This window comes from Arvicanthis niloticus, chromosome 23 (assembly GCF_011762505.2).
Source record: "Arvicanthis niloticus isolate mArvNil1 chromosome 23, mArvNil1.pat.X, whole genome shotgun sequence".
NCBI classification, from domain to species: domain Eukaryota; kingdom Metazoa; phylum Chordata; class Mammalia; order Rodentia; family Muridae; genus Arvicanthis; species Arvicanthis niloticus.
Genome location: NC_133430.1, coordinates 31,130,510 through 31,146,804, shown reverse-complemented (window position 1 = coordinate 31,146,804; position 16,295 = coordinate 31,130,510). Strand labels below are relative to the sequence as shown.

At 45.3% G+C, this 16,295-nt stretch overlaps 2 protein-coding genes across 2 annotated transcripts in view; one reads left to right on the top strand and one right to left on the bottom strand.

Moving 5' to 3' along the window:
• The first annotated feature begins 11 nt into the window (after positions 1 to 11).
• On the top strand, positions 12 to 8,829 carry Zc2hc1c (zinc finger C2HC-type containing 1C). The gene is made up of 3 exons (XM_076921632.1): positions 12 to 145; positions 880 to 2,212; positions 8,291 to 8,829. The coding sequence occupies exons 2-3, from the start codon at positions 899 to 901 to the stop codon at positions 8,555 to 8,557; spliced, it is 1,581 nt and encodes a 526-aa protein (XP_076777747.1). The 5' UTR covers positions 12 to 145; positions 880 to 898; the 3' UTR covers positions 8,558 to 8,829.
• A 2,574-nt stretch (positions 8,830 to 11,403) lies between these two features.
• The window catches only part of Nek9 (NIMA related kinase 9), a 40,584-nt gene continuing 35,692 nt past the window's right edge, over positions 11,404 to 16,295 (bottom strand). Inside the window, exons 21-22 of the mRNA XM_076921631.1 lie at positions 15,267 to 15,473; positions 11,404 to 13,782 (exon numbers count right to left, since the gene is read on the bottom strand). Of these exons, the coding sequence (XP_076777746.1) occupies positions 13,660 to 13,782; positions 15,267 to 15,473 (330 nt within the window). The 3' untranslated portion in view covers positions 11,404 to 13,659. The remainder of the gene's footprint in view (positions 13,783 to 15,266; positions 15,474 to 16,295) is intronic.

Here is a 16,295-nt window from a genome sequence, read left to right as displayed (position 1 = left end):
AGAGGCGGCACTCTGGTCTCTAGGCAACGGGATAACAGAGTTGAACAGACAGCGCCTGCGTGGACGGCGGTTGGGTTTAGTCAGGTGTGGAAAACTAGGTCTTGGGGATTTTCCCTGAGCTGGAGCGGCCCCCCGAGCGCCTCAGGTACGCCGAAAGGGGAGACACGGAAACCTCCCGAGGGGTTGGAGAGTGAGAGTTTATCCTTAGAGGTCGGGTCCCATAAGGGCTCCCGCTTGACCCTCTGGGACAGAACGTGACTTCAGAGTTCCGGATCCAAAGCGGGCTGGGGCGCTCAGGTGTCTGTCACCCCCTCCCCCAACACACACTCTTTACAAGCCTGGTACGGTTTGAGCCATAGAGCATCTTTGACAACCAGGCACCTGCTTCAGGCCCAGGCGGCCCCGTGCTTTTTGTAGTTTGCAGCAGGGGGAAAGTCCAGGGAGCGCTTTGGGCCAGGCCCTGTCGCTAGGCCACTGAGGGACTGAACTCAGAGCGGCCTCTGCAGTTTTCAAGAACCGGGCCTGGTAAGAACAGGTTGCCTGTTTTGTGTCACAGACGACCTTCGATCTAAAGCTTTTCCCACTCATTCCATAAATGGCATATGACAGGTCATATACGGGCCTGGAGGAAAGTCAGTGGCAGAACACCTGTGTCACGTTCATGCTTTGGTCCTCTGGGTTTAGCAGTGTCTGGCCTGGCACATAATCATCACTCACTAAATGCTTATTGAAAGAACATGCTGGCAGATCCAATACCACAGTCCCGAGAAACGTTTAAAAGGACCGTGGGTAGGGCAAATGTACAAACAGTTTACTCTAGCAGCCGGGAGTGAACCTCAGACAAATTCTTCACATGTATCTGGTTTAAATCTTCCCTAGGCTTCGGTCCAGGCACTGAATGGCTGGTCTCCAGTTGGCTCCACATCTGCCTGTGGGCGTTATGTTCCCACATAATAAAACAGAAGCTCCCGGGCTCCACTCTAAGCACGACCCTTATGAACATAGTGACTCTTCCCAGCGGTCCTCCATGGGACATTTGAGGAATACTTTCCAGCAGAAGCTTTGGAACAACACAGAGCTTGGGCGGGAGGATGATGTCTCCACCCACCCCAAAAGGAACATCTGCACAAAAGCCCGGAGGCACTCCTGTCCCCACAGTGCAGGGATCAGCCAGCAAGGCTCAGGAAACAATGACCAGGGCCAAAGAAAGGGTTTGTTTTACTTGTCTAGCCCGACACCCCGGTATCCCAAAGCAAATGACCAGGACTTCATTCCCTTTAGAAAGAAACGAATTGGAGTCGATCGGGCATACCCACTGAAACCCATGGTTCACCGGAAGTCACATAGTACAAATGAAGCAGGCACTGACGGAGACCAGAATGGCTACCCAAGACTCCCTGACTCAAGTGGGTTTTCAGACAGCAGCTTTGGTTTAAGGAGCTGGGTGAATTCATCTCTTCTTGCCTCGGTGCCGGCAGAGAAGGTCATAGCAGAGCTCCATAGGACGGAGTGGACCCAGATCCAAAGGCTAGAAGCGGCAGGGGAGAGTTTACAGAAGGAAATCCGAAGAAAGGAGATTCTCCTACGAGAAAAGCTGAAGAAGACAGAGGAGGGGCTTCGAAGGATTCAGAAGGAAAAGCAACAGGCCATTTTCCAGGAAGACAGGGAGCTACAAAAGATGGTACTGCCTAGGAGAGGGGTTAGAGATGGTGACTGCAACACCACACACAAACCCTGCTTGTCCCCAGAGGTCAGGTCTGAGGTATTCAGTAGAAACAGGGGAGAGGATCAAACTTGTGAGCAGGCTCAGGAAACCTCTAGTCCCTCTAGTCCACTCCAGCTCTCTGACTATGAAATCCAGAAGCTGAAAAGGGAAAGGCTGATGGCAAGTAACAGTAAAATCCGAGACCAAGACTCAGGACCCTCAGCAGACACCTTCTTTCAACCTGCAGAGGAGCTGGGCAGTCCCCTGCAGGCATCGAGTCTGTGCGGAACACCGGGCTCCTCAGGCTCCTCCGCCACAGAAGAGCCAGAGCTGAGCAAGTGCAGCCACTGTGGACGCTCATTTCTTTCCCTCAGGCTGCAGAGACACTCCACCGTCTGTGGCAAGATGCAAGGGTCCAAAAGAAAAGTGTTTGACTCCTCCAGGGCCCGGGCGAAGGGCACAGAACTAGAGCAGTACTTGAACTGGAGGGGCTCAGCCACAGCCAAGGTAATAAAAGCCTCCTAGGTTTGACTCTGTGTGTGGGTGTGTGGAGTGGCCTGCTGTGTCCTCACCGGTTTTCTGGTGGGAACTAGAATCATGTGGGACTTAGGGGAGAATCAGCATTTCTGCTTGCCAGTCTCTCTAGTCAGAGTTTTCTGTAGGAGCCTCACACATCTGTGAGGGTAAGAATCTTACTGTGTCTGTGGGAATGTCATTGTATCCATTCAAAAATCAGGACCTCTGGCAGTGGTGGCGCATGCCTTTAATCCCAGCACTTGGGAAGCAGAGGCAGGTGGATTTCTGAGTTTGAGGCCAACCTGGTCTACAGAGTGAGCTCCAGGACAGCCAGGGCTACACAGAGAAACCCTGTCTCAAAAAAACAACCCCACCCCCAAAAGACTCTATTTCAAAAATCAAGGCCTAGGCTTCCCCTAGATTTACACATGCACACACACACACACACACACACACACACATTGAATAGTTTAAGTAGATTTTTGTCTTTCATCTACTTCTGTAGAGACCTGTAGATTGTAGATTAGTTGATGGTTAATCAACAGCCCTTGCTCGTGGTTAGTTACTATCTTAACACCCTTATGAGGCGGGGCCAATAGATAAATCTTACTTGAATTGACTCCAAAATCTAGACTTCAAAATATATGTCCTTTTGATTATTATAAAAACAAACTCATGTTTGCTGCAGGAAAAAAAAAACCCTACATTTGAAAATGTGCAGTTTATTTAAAACAACTGTAAAATACGTATTTTCTTGATTTATTACCGGAGTCCCTTGCTTTTTCCATTACCATTCTCGGTGGTCTTTTTCAAAATTAGTTCTCCTTTGATGTACTTTCTTAGTAAATTCAAGAAACACATGTAGGTTTGGATCGCTCCCCCTGACTAGTTAAGAGTATTAACACCATAGGGATCAAGTACTTTTCCCTCTGTATCTCAAAAAATCCCTCACTTTTAAAGAAAATCAAGTGGAAACCAGGAGGTCTTAATGACACACAGCTGATACTTCTCAGGTTAATTAGCCCAGTTAATTAGTTATGGGCTAATTAAGACCCACCTGGAGATGGTTGCCCCAGAACCAACCTTCAAGGGAAAGCCACTTGGTTTATAAAATAAGAGTTTCTCAACATTATTTTAGAATTATGGAAAAACATATTAAGCCTGTAATTTCTGGAGGGTCATGAATTTAAAGAAAAATATTAAAGAATCAGATGGTCAGGGTTGGGGATAATCCATGTTAGACAGCCTCAAAGGCCTCATGTAACTCTAATAGTCTGGGAAAAAATAGAATCTATTTCTGTTTTTATTTCTTCCCAAAAGAAATGTGTCCTCAGGGACTTCCTCTCCCCACCCCTTTTCTCTCTTCCCCTCCTCGATGGCTGACCTGGAACTCACTCTGTAGACCAGGCTGGCCTCAAATTCACAGAGATCCACCTGTCTCTGCTTCCTAAATGCTGGGATTAGAGGCATGGGTCACCACACCCAGTTCCCAATTCTCTCTTCTCAGGCCATTATGATTTAAATGTCCCCTTGCTAGAACCTTTTAAACAAGCACATTGGTGTGACGAATGTTTGAGAGTAACCTATAATTACAGTGTTTTCTCTCAGTACAATTTGAGAGATCACCACAAGGACGTCTCTCCCACGTTCAGAGATGATCTCCCTAGATCCCAGCTTCCAACAAGGAGTTGGCATGTTGCTCTGACAGATAATGACAGGATGGCCAATTACTATTCTTCCCCTTTGGTTAACCCAGTAATTCACTGGGGATTCCCTCTGGCCTATCATAATAATTGGGGGCCATCATTGAAACTATTTAGTGCTTTTTAAGTTCCTAAATATAGTAGCAGTGAAGCTGCAGACCAGCCCCACCCCAGCTCTAAGGAGACCCATTTGAGGTCCTGGGCTGCACTGGGGACACAAGGCAGAGAGGACTTGGGTTGAGCTGAGCTACACTCCACCCTGGGAGTGTCTCAAGTCTCTCTCCAGAGTTCTGTGCCCTTGAGAGCTAAGTGGCTGCAGGCCCTTGTCATTCTTCCCATATACTCGGAGAACCTTTAAATCAGTTAATATCCATATAACGTCCAGCAGACACAGAGACCGTCTACTATACTGCATGAGAGGCAGGAGCCCACACACGTCTTTGTCCTTAATGTATTAAGGACTATTTCAGTACGCTACAGAATGGAATCATAGCTACTGTACGGCTGAAGATCCTTCTGGCCGAATTCTTTTAAGGTTCCTGGCTGCCATCTCAACACCAGTTCTTCTGTCTTTGGTTTCAGTGAAATACGCTGGTCAAGCCTGCTTGCTTGACCCATTTTTTTTTCCCCTCTGATTGATATTTTTTTTTCCTTTATAAGTTCCACATAATAGACAAAGGCTTTTTGATAACATATTGTTATCTTTGCTCAAAACGATCATGTAATCATTTCCCTTTGATAGCTTTCCTTGTTCTTACCTTTTACCAACAGGGTTGTTTTTTTTTTTTTTTAATTCTTTTTTAAAAATTATTTTTAAAGATTTATTTATTTTATACTTATGAGTGCTCACTCAGCATGTACACCTTCATGCCAGAAGAGGTCACCTGATCCCATTATAGATGCTTATGAGTATGAGCCACTATTTAACTACTTGGAATTGAACTCAGGACCTCTGGCAGAGTAGACAATGCTCTTAACCACTGAGCCATCCCTCCAGCCCCCTTTTAAATTCTCTTAATGATTAATATTTATTTACTTTGAGTGTGTCAGTGTGCACACACACATGTTGAAGTCAAAGGCCAACTTGTGAGCGTTAGTTCTTTTATTTATTCCTTCTTATGGCTCTTGGGATAAACTCGGGTCATTTGGCATGAGGTGACAGGCACGCTCACCCACAGAACCGTCTTGCTGGCTCTGGTTTTATTTTAAATAGTTTGTTACACACATTTAAAAACCCATGTGGAAGTAAATGATCTATAATGCAGTGTTACTTCATCTGTCTCAGGTCCCTACTTGAGTCCGAAGCTGTGTGAGCTGTCTCCTGGCATGCAGTTCCGTGTTTCTAAATAATACACTCACTCCCTTGACCACCCGCCTTCCATGTTCTCTGATGTCTGCCTGCAGAGCCTTCCCCATTATTCTCCCTTCCACTCTAGCTGACCACAGTTCTGATTTAAAACAGTGAGGGTTTACAGGACAGAAGTTCTACATCTTCTCTGATGAGCAAATTCTGCTCCTGCCTACATGTACTTGGTGTAGATTACTGGCTTATTTTCATCCCATTCATTTTCCATGAATCTATGCTTAAAAATTTCCCTAACCAACTAGATGTTAGGCATTTGTTAATTTTTTTGTATGTGTCCAGTTATCTTTTTTTTAAAAGAAGATTTATTTATTTTATATATGTGAGTACACTGTTGCTATCTTTAGACTCACCAGAATAAGGCATCGGATCCCATCACAGATGGTTGTGAGCCACCATGTGGTTGTTGGGAATTGAACCCAGGACCTTTGGGAGAGAGCAGCCAGTAACTGATCTAACCACTAAGCCATCTCTCCAGCCCCTATATACCTTTTGATAGTTTGAGATGTTTTTCTTTTTCCCCAAATTCTAGAAATTTCTCTTTCTCCTCTTGCTCTATCTGGAGTGGTTGTCCCTTGGCTTTGGAATTTCCATTTGCTTTTCTTCTGTGTTGGATCCTGTTTTTGTTTGTTTGTTTGTTTGTTTGTTTCCTTTTTTTGCTGGAAACTTACCAAGATATATGCATAGGCAGTGTATTCTTATTCATGGAATGAAAGAAATTGTCTACATAAATGCTTCCTATTTGACTTGGCTGGGTATAGAAATCTCAGTGGGAAATGATTTTTTTAGAACTTTGTTTTTAAGACATTGCCTCATTATGTAGCCCTGGCTAGCCCACAGAGGAACTCACAGAGATCAGCCTGCCTCTGCCTGGCTTTTTATAATAACACTTTGTTTTTAATTGTCAAAGAACCAATTTAATAAAAGTTATTAAAAAGAAATATTTCATGATTTCTCACTTTAGTACAACTCTTAAGACATCATTTTTTTCTAGCTTTCAGCACCCACTGTTTACTGGTGAGACACTTCATGTTGTTTTGACTCCAGCTTCAGTTTACGAAACCAATTTTGTTTCATTTCCAAAGGCTAACAGGGTTTTCCTTACTCTGAAGTTTTATAGTTTTACAGGCATCCTTTTGAAGGTTTGGTAAGCACTTCAAGTTTCAAGACTTGTGATCTTTAATTCTACAAATGTTAATTATATTATTTCCTTAATAACTTCTTCTTGGGCCTTCTGTCTTTTTTGGAACAAGTTTGCTCACATGTTGATCTTTCCAGACTCATTTTCTGATAATTTCTCCTTTCCATCTGGTCTCGTTTTCCCATTCTGAGAGTTTGTTTGTTTGTTTGTTTGTTTTTTTTAATTTTGCAATGCTGCTTTTTTGAGTTTTGACTATCGCAGCTTTTAATTTATAGTTGTTTTGTTTCTCTGGTTGTTCCCTTTTCATAATATATTTCCTTTATGGACAAAATCTTTTTTAAAACAATTTATTTTTATGTACATGCCTGTATGTATGTATTGTCTAAGGAGGCCATGAGGAGGCATGGGGTCCTCTGGGACTGGAGTTACAGACTATTGTGAGCTACCACAGGGGTGCTCGGAATCAAACCTGGGTCCTCTACCAGGACAGCCAGTGCTCTTAACTGCTAAGCCTTTTTTTTTTGTTTTTTTTTTTTTTTGTTTTTTTTCGAGACAGGGTTTCTCTGTGTAGCTCTGGCTGTCCTGGAACTCACTCTGTAGACCAGGCTGGCCTCGAACTCAGAAATCCACCTGCCTCTGCCTCCCAAGTGCTGGGTTTAAAGGCGTGCGCCACCACCGCCCGGCTGCTAAGCCATTTCTATACCCTGGACACCATATTTGATATTATATTTTTCTGTTAAAACTCTTTTTTCAGTTTCCTGAGTTGTTTCTGTACCTTAGGACCTTTTCTCTAGACAAACTCTCATCAGGGATCTGACGATCTCTGCCTGTTCATTTGGGTTTTTTTTGTTTTGTTTTTATTTTGATCTGAGACAGGGTCTCACTCTTTAGTTCTGGCTGGCTTTGAATTTACAGAATTTACATTTTTGAATTTACTCCTGTCTCTGCCTCCTGACTGTTGGGATCAAAGGTGTGTGCCAGCTTGTGTGAAAGCTTGCTGTTCATTTGTATTTAAGCTTTAGTGGGTTTATTCAGTAAAGGACTTCATACTGAAGTTATGAAGTAGTGAGCCCTGTAACTGTGGCTCCTTAAAGTCAGTGTTGGAAGGTTCATTTCTGGCTCACTGAGTGAATCCAGAGAACTGCGGCCCCTCCCAAGAGCTTCACATTACGAGTTACTATACTATTCTGAGACCTGATCTTAGAAAGGAGTCTGACAGTTCTGTGGTTGCTAGAAAGCTCACCCCCCAGCACTGAGATGAACTCTGTTCCTTATCCTGCCTGGATTTTCTGAACTAAAACCCATCTAGGGGTTGAACAGCCATCTCAGTGGTTAAGAGTACTTGCTGCTTTTCAGAGGACCTGAGTTCAGGTGGCTTACAACTGCCTGTAATTCCAAAAGACACTCTCTCCAGGCCTTCATTCATGGACCTTTACCCACACAAGGACGGGCACTCACACACACACACCCCTGAAATTTAAAAATATCTTTAGCCCGGTAGTGGTGGCGCACGCCTTTAAACCCAGCACTTGGGAGGCAGAGGCTGGCTGATTTCTGAGTTCGAGGCCAGCCTGGTCTACAGTGTGAGTTCCAGGACAGCCAGGGCTACACAGAGAAACCCTGTCTCGAAAAACCAAAAAAAAAAAAAAAAAAAAAACTTAAAAAAATTATCTAGTTCAATTTGTTTAGAGAGAAAGTCTCAGTCTCTCGCTCTCTCTCTCTCTCTCTCTCTCTCTCTCTCTCTCTCTCTCTCTCTCTTTTGGTCCTTTGGTCTTGAGGCCCTTTCCACATGTTCTCATGGAGCCCCAGAAAGGGGAAAGATCCATGGCAACTGTAGGTTCAATGTTTCTTTTACATTACAGGCTGAACCTCCTCCTCGGAAGAGCACCTGGAGACAGAAGCATGAGTCTTTTATCCGTACCCTCCGGCATGCGCGGCAGGTCCAGCAGGTAATCGCCAGAGGTGGCGATCCCTCAGACTTGCCTTCCATCCTGCCTGCAGAAAACCCAGACTATGTGCAGTGTCCTCACTGCAGCCGCCACTTTGCTCCCAAGGTGGCTGAACGCCACATACCTAAGTGTAAGACCATCAAGAACCGCCCTCCACCTCCGAGGAGGCATGATTGCTGAGCAGACAACACAGGAACTGCCCCACTCAGGCTGTGCTTCCCTCCCTTCAGCAGTAAACCAGAGAGTATGTGATGGAAAGCAGGGAGACTCCCCCTCCCCCCGCCCCCCCAGTCAGCATCTGTCCATGAGAAGAGAGGCACTGCCCCACTGCAGGAGCAAATGGAAGCCCCAGCTTCTCACTCGCTGAATGTTTCTGTTCTTGCCTGAAGAACTGACTGGTAGGTTGAGGACCCTGGGTAGGGAGGCAGCATTAAAACTCTTCCTGAGCCTAACCATGGTTTGTGCTGGTGAAGTGCCTGATTCAGTGTTGCTGGGCCACGGCATGCATCCAGGGTTTCTGTTAGGCCTTCTTGCTCTTGAAAATTGGGATATAAAGATGAGTGAGTCAGGATCAGAGTGTCACTGTCACGCAGATGGTAACTTTTATAAAAGGCAGTAAGATTGTGCTGTGAGGGGTCATTGATGGACGTCTGTTCTTGGCCTCCATGGCCCACAGTCCTGGCTGAAGGCCAACAAAAGTCTGTAACACTAGGGGACCAGTGTGTCCTAACCCTTCCCTGTGGTGTACTGTATAACGAAATATCTTATGCACTTTACAGGGTAGGGATGGGTAGAAAACAATTTTACTTCTCTGTATTTGTTCTCTTTAAATGTGTTTCATATGTTGAAGAAGCTGCTGGTACACTTTCAAATATGGCTGTGTGGCTAGCTGCCTTGAGGCAGCAGAGCCTGTCTAAGCAAGCGTGGACAATGCTCCCTGTTTCATGGCCCTGAGATCAGAACATAGTCATGCTTCTATTTTAAACTCTGAAAGGGATCAGGTCTTCTTAACCGTGGGAACAGTGCCCACTTCAAGTTAGGCCTTCAACTAATGGGTTTGGGGAGCTTAAGAAGGATGACTGCTTAAGCTCCTAGAACCACTGGCTATTTAACCTGACATGCCCTCTCCCCAGGCAAGTTTACTGAGGAGTACACACAGTTCTTTATTCCAGGGAACAAATAAGCCATGGCTAAAGTCACAAAGTCACATCCCCACAGATGCTCAACATTTTAAAAGATTTACGAGTGTTTTGAATGCATGTATGTCTGTGCACCGAGTGCACGCCTGCTGCCTGCAGAAGTCAGAAGGGTGTTGGATCTCCTGAAACTGGAGTTGCAGATGGTTGTGGGCCACCAAGTGTGTGCCGAGAACCCAGATCCTCTACAAGAGCAGCAGGTGGTCTTAACTCAGAGCCATCTCTCCAGCGCCCCCCACCCCCGCCCCATTCATGCATAATATTTATAAATGTTATGAAGCATTTAACAATATGTTCTGACTCTAGGGTAGGAGCATGTCATGGCAATCTGGAGGCTGTGGGAACACTGGGCAGCAACCTACACAGGACACACTGGAAGGGGTTCAAAATCTGCTGCTCTGCTTCTTCAGGAGGGAATGATGGCCGACAGAACCAGATTCCATTGCCTCATTTGCTGGGGCTCCTAGGCATGTGAATTGGGATCCCATGATGATGTTATTAGGGCCATAGGTTAGGGCTCTCGAGAGGGAACAACTGTGTGTGGGGATTTCTACAGACATGGCAGCTACTCATTTTTAAGGTGCCAAAGAGAAAACAAGAACCTATGTCTTTGTATTCCCTGTGACCTTGGTTTTGTGTCTTCTAAATTTAGCTAGATTTGACTCTGGGGGAGGTAAGGGCCACTTTCACCCTTAAATAGAGATCACGTAGACGCTGCTTGGAAATGTCCATGTTACTTTAAGCACATGTTGTAATCATTATATATTTTAAAGTGAAAAGCTCTGGGAAATTCGCATGGTGAACCTCCCAAGGTAGCTCTTTTCATTTAGAAATGTGTGCAGACGTGTGGGGCTAAGACTTCCTGGCTCGTACAGCACAGTGCCTCTTGTCAACATTTGCTTTTGGTCAGGTGATCACTCTTCACAACCACACAGATGGCGAGCAGAGCTGGGATGTAGATTTTCCTCCTCAAAGCCCATGACCCGTGAGGTTTAATGATCAGCACATTTATGTCGGCAGTTAATCACTGAGGCAATAAATGACTTCAGGCTTTGCAGGGAATCTCCTAGTCCTGACTGGAGTCCTGACCCCGCCTCCTGCTATCATGACTGGTACTTCCTTTGAGGCCTGGGGATCTCATATAAGTTACTTCCTCTAAAATACCTATTTTTCCCCCTGGGCTGTTCTTCCCATCATAAATGTTTCTGAATAGATAACAAACCAAATGAAATTTGAGCATTGGGAGACTTTTGCTTTAAAAGTTTAGTGCAATGTTCAGCCAAGAAAAGTAACAGCTGTTGTACCAAGGAGACCAAGTATAATTCAGTTTTCTTGAGGGCGTTTTATAGACAGACTGGCATGATCACTTGGAAAAGTCTCCTGTCATGACCCAGGAGGTGTGTAGAACTCTGATTCTTCTCCGTACTATGTATGCACACGGTGTGTATGAGTGAGGCATGCACACACCAGTATGTGAGGCCACAGACAGCTCTGTGGAGTCTGTAGGTTGGACTCTGGTCACCAGGCGTGCCCACAAGCCACTCCAATGTGCTAAGGATCCTTCCTTTAATGGCTCTTTCTCCTCCTGCACTTTCTAAATTTTTACAAACTTTTGGGGACAATTTTTTTTTTCTGGCAAGAAAGAGATTGGAAAACAGCAGAGGTTATTTCCGTGTAATGACTCTTGTGTCAATCTGTTAAAAGAACACTTTTAGTTATTTATTTATAGAAGACTCACAGAATTAGAGATTTCCCAAGGTCTAGGACTGTGGCTGTTCCGTCCCTGGTGACTGAGGTGGTGGACAGGCTCGCTGAAGCACAGCACTCACAGAGAGTTTAAACATTTATTTAAAACAGAAAAGCCGCACCACGCCATCCTCATCCTTCCCAGCATCTGGCTAACAACAAGCTGGCTCTTCAGCCAAGTGTTGGCATAGAGAATAAACGCAGGCTATACTGTAACTCAAAGCAACACTACTGGAAAGCTTCAAACACCTAGCACTGCGTAGAGGACAAGCAGGACAATTTTCGAAGATTTAGCTGTAGAAAACCATTTGAAGACATTTCTGCTGTCTTGACTTTTTTATTCAACCCAGTGTATGGTTGTGACTTTTGAACTGGTTTTTGTTTGCATAGCTGTTTGGTAGGGAAAAAAAATCTTATGGTTGTCCTAGGCACAATTCTGGAAAGTGCAAATTGTCTCTAAGGCACAGAACTTAGATTCTCAGCTAGATTAATAGCAAACCTAGACTTCCCAAAGGAACATGGTAGAGAAAACGACCTCCATGCTCTGCTTGAGCATGACTCCCCAGGACTCCTGCCTGCCTCAACACTCACTGTCACCCCACAGTCAGCAACATGCCCATATCCCTCAGCTCCAGAGCAGACGCAATGCTCACACTGAACGCCTTAATCCCTGCCTCTCAGGCCTGCTGAGATGGTAAGCATCAGGATACAGGACCTTGAAAGGCCAGCCAGTCCTGACAAAAACCAAAGTTGCATTGACCAAACTGAACCAAAACTCTCCGCAGGGTTTACTGCCAGACCCATCAGGATTGGGCTTTCCCTTATTCTGGGAATAAGCTTCAGTGATGACATCAGTACTACTGTACTGTGCTTCTCAGAATTGAGAAAATGAGGGACATTAATGACCCCAATGGACAGAGATGCCCATCCTCAGAGACTGGCTTCCTCTCAGCACCAGCCTTTACACCACTAGCTTAAGGAAATGACAAGGTTCTCCTGCATAGGTAGGTCCTCCTGCAGTATTAAAAGAAATAGCAAACCTTTTTTTTGGTTTGGTTAAATGAAACAATATTAATTTAGCTGTGTGTAGCACAGAGGATGTGGTACTTATCAAAGGAGCTGCTGTGGCCTCAAACACAAGCAATCCATTAGACTTGGTGGAAGCACAAGGCTCACATTTAAGGGAAACTACCAAATGCCTGCCTAGAAGGTTGGCTCTTCTAGGACATATATTGTCTTTGGAAAAGGTAGCTTGCTCCACTCAGCAAGAACACAGAAGTGAGCTTGCAGCCAACTCCCTCTTACTTGGCAGGTTCTACCTGTCAAGCTTTTGTGACCCCAAGGATTTGGTGCTGGCTTTAGGCTACTCAAGTACAAAAGATGATACTGATTTACTGGGTATGATGTGGCTTCAAAACACACCAAAGGGAAAATACTGACTAGACATGGAAAGAAGTGCCCAGGGCTGCTTATCCCAATCAGACCCCTAAGGGCCACGACACTAGAGGTACAGAGAAGCCTTCACAGGGGCAGAAGACCTCAGGGTCACTGAGGTCCTCAACTACCAAGGCAAGGCACTGAAGGAAGTGTTATGATTTCCTCCCACAGCTCTACCTACTACCCGATGATGGTGTAATTTGCTTAGACACCTTCTGTCTTGGAGGAATCCCCCAGAGCTGGAACACCCCACTTTGTACTAACTGTAGCCTCAAGTCTGGCTAATGTGATGAGGGACCCGCCCTTTCTCTGCTCTTCACTGATGTTTCACACAACCTCCATGGTGAGAGCAATCCAAGCTTTCCTCATGAAGCACTCGGCTGCATCAAGTAACTAAACTTCCTGAAGATAAGCTCTAGACTGCCTCTAGCAGTGAATTCTCCTGCACTCCAGGCTTCTGAGAAGGCGTGAATACTTTACCACTCTCCATCCAGATAGGTGACGCCTGGAGCTTAAATCCCAGGGCAGCTTCCAATTAATGATGAAAATGATAAACAGAAAATGAGCTGCTACCAGTGCAATTAAGGTGAGTACTGTGTCTCCTCTTCAAAGGTGGGCTCAAAAGATGAGGTACAGAGCTGCTGTTGCTATGGCAGTCACTGATGACAAAGCCAGGGCCACAGGACCCTTCCATTCTCCCAAACAATAAAACCACTCCTAGATCCTATGTAAAAGGCAACACCACTGTCCAAATGCACAAGGAAAGTGCTTTACAGCCTTCCTCTGCCCTGTGCTCTGTGTCTGCAAGTGAGCAAAGCTGGGAAAGCTGCTCTCTGCACTCGGTGAGTGCGCAGGGAAGCTCTTTGGGTCCCAGTTTCCTGAGGGCTATGTGGGCTCAGGACACTAGAGGCTAGGTCGACAAGAGTCTGTTCCAAGGAGGCACCAGGAATCGGAATCTAAGTCAGGCTTTGGATCCATTTCCACTTCTTCCTTTGCTGTCTGGGTTCCTCTGGAGTGCATCCCCACCTGTGCAGACAAAGCAGTTGCACATTAGCAACACTGCTACTGCCATGGCATCAAGACTGGTCTCAGTATAGTGATCTCTCAGGGCTTGCTGTCACAGTCTGGTGAAGGCTCAGGTGGCACTGTCTTGGAAAAAGTCTCTATACACTTAGGCAGTAGAGTGACTAGCTGTTCTGGTTTGCCCAGGTCTACAGTGTTTGGGGATATAGTATGAAAAGTGAAATGGCTGGGAGGTCTTAGTGCACACTTTTAATTCCAGCACGCAGGAGGCAGAAGCAGGAGGATTGTCTCCATGAATCTGAAGCCACCTTGGTCTACATAAGTGAGTTCTAGACAAGCCAGGGCTACCAAGTGAGATCCTGTCTACAAAACAAAAATAAAAACCAACCAACCCCACCAGTCCTGGATAAAACAGTCTTGGTGCCTGCTACAGCTGCCAATATAACCTTCTGAAGTGTTTCACAGACATTGTCTCTCCTAACCTTCCAAACAACCTTATATAGTAGGTTGTATTCACTAAGTAAGGAGTCCAAATCCCCATTAGGGGTAAATGACAAAGCCATGGCATGACTCTCCCTTACTTCTAGCTGGGTCAGGATGAAGTGAGGCCAAGAAGCATCATGTGCAAAATACTCTTCCCAAACTACTTAAGCTGAACCCAGTAAAGCCGTAATTCTACCTTCAAGTTTCCAGAAAGAACGTGTGTGCTCATGCCACTGAGTGCAGGCAGAGGGACATCGGCTGGGAGGTGATTCTTTCCCACCACTGTGAGCTCTGGGGGCTGAACTCATACTGTCAGGTTTATGTGGCAAGTGCTTTTCTTAGCTGAGCCTTAAGCTGAGTCCCAACCTTAAATCATCTTTTTTTTAGAATCTACTTTAAAATGGTTCATCAAGGGCTAGGGATGTAGCTAAGTACCAAGCGTTTGCCTACCATGTGTAAGATATTGGGTTAGATCCCCACTATTCACAAGTATACAAATAAAATGGTTAGAATAAGATGCACTCGGGCAGTGGTGGCGCAGGCCTTCAATCTCAGCACTCAGGAGGCAGAGGCAGGTGGATCTCCCAAGTTCGAGCCCAGCCCAGTCTACTCAGAGAGGTCCAGGAAAGTCAGGACACACAGAAAACCCTGTCTCAAAACAAATCAACCAAAAAAAAAGAGAATACAAGAATGTATATATACCTACCAAACGGAATAAGGTGGTAATTATTACTGAGCCTATATGGTAGGCATATGGGTGTTCACTATGGTGTTTAAACATCTTCACAATAAAAATAGAAAAGCCAATTAGTAAAAAAAAAACAATGGAAGTTAGGTGTTAAAATGAACTAGGTAGGTCCAAGGCTCCTGGAATCAAGTACAAAGTCCCATCATTGAGACAGGGAGTCACAAAGGGCTAAGTCTACTTAGTACCTTACAGCTTGCTTCTGTGAACTTTCAAAGCAGATTTAGAATTCAATTACTCTTTTAATGAATGCTCTCACCTGCTGGCCTCCTTCCAATTTCTTGTTGAGCTTTTGTAGTTGGGTAAAAATCTGGAGGTTTTCCTGCTGGAGCTTCTGCTGTTCATCCAGACACTTTAACACCAGACCCTGCAACCTGTCAACCTCCACCTGCAGAGCACTGCACACACACGCAGGAGAGGTCAAGGCTTTGCCAACACATGGCCCTGCAGGATTCAGCCGGTGGGGCTAGGGACAAGAAGGAGACAATGCAGAGGATCTGCCATGGCTCTCCAGTACAACCAACCTTTACATTAACCAGCAAGGTAATACAAAATTACGCAAAAATAGGTGCAAACGAAATAAAAAGAAAGCCTGGATTCTAGTGGCACTTGGTACTAATAGGACAAGGGCCTTCCCAGTGCTCAGGGCTCATTAAGCTGCAGCATCATCTATTTGGGAGGACTTCTGCAAAGCTCTTATTTTTATATGTTCTACTTTAAAGTGCTGAGGTGAAGCTCTGTTCTCAGTGAGGCTCATAAAATGCAGTTGGTCACACCGTGTGGGAAGCTTGAGAAGAGTCTGTGAAGAGAACTGACCAGACACTTTAAGAAGGCCAGCACAGGAAGGGAGGGCGAGCTTGCTCTCAGGCTCTGAGGGCTTTGTCACCTCTCTCCTGGGCAGGCTTTTGTTTATTTTGTTGGGATTTTTCTCCTATATACATCATTTAAAAAATAGCAGGTCAGCCAGGCCGTGGTGGCGCATGCCTTTAATCCCAGCACTTGGGAGGCAGAGGCAGGCGGATCTCTGAGTTCGAGGCCAGCCTGGTCTACAAAGCGAGTTCCAGGGCAGTCAGAGCCACACAGAGAAACCCTGCCTCTTAAAACCAAAATAACAATAAAATCAATAAAAATAAAATAAATAGCTGGCCAGCAAATAATAGCCGAGACATAGGCACACTCATCTTTATGTATTACAGGCTGGACATACCGAACTTGAAAATCCTAAATGCTCCTAAATCCAAAACTGTTTGAACACTGACATGACATGGCCTGCAGTTCAGAATGGGTA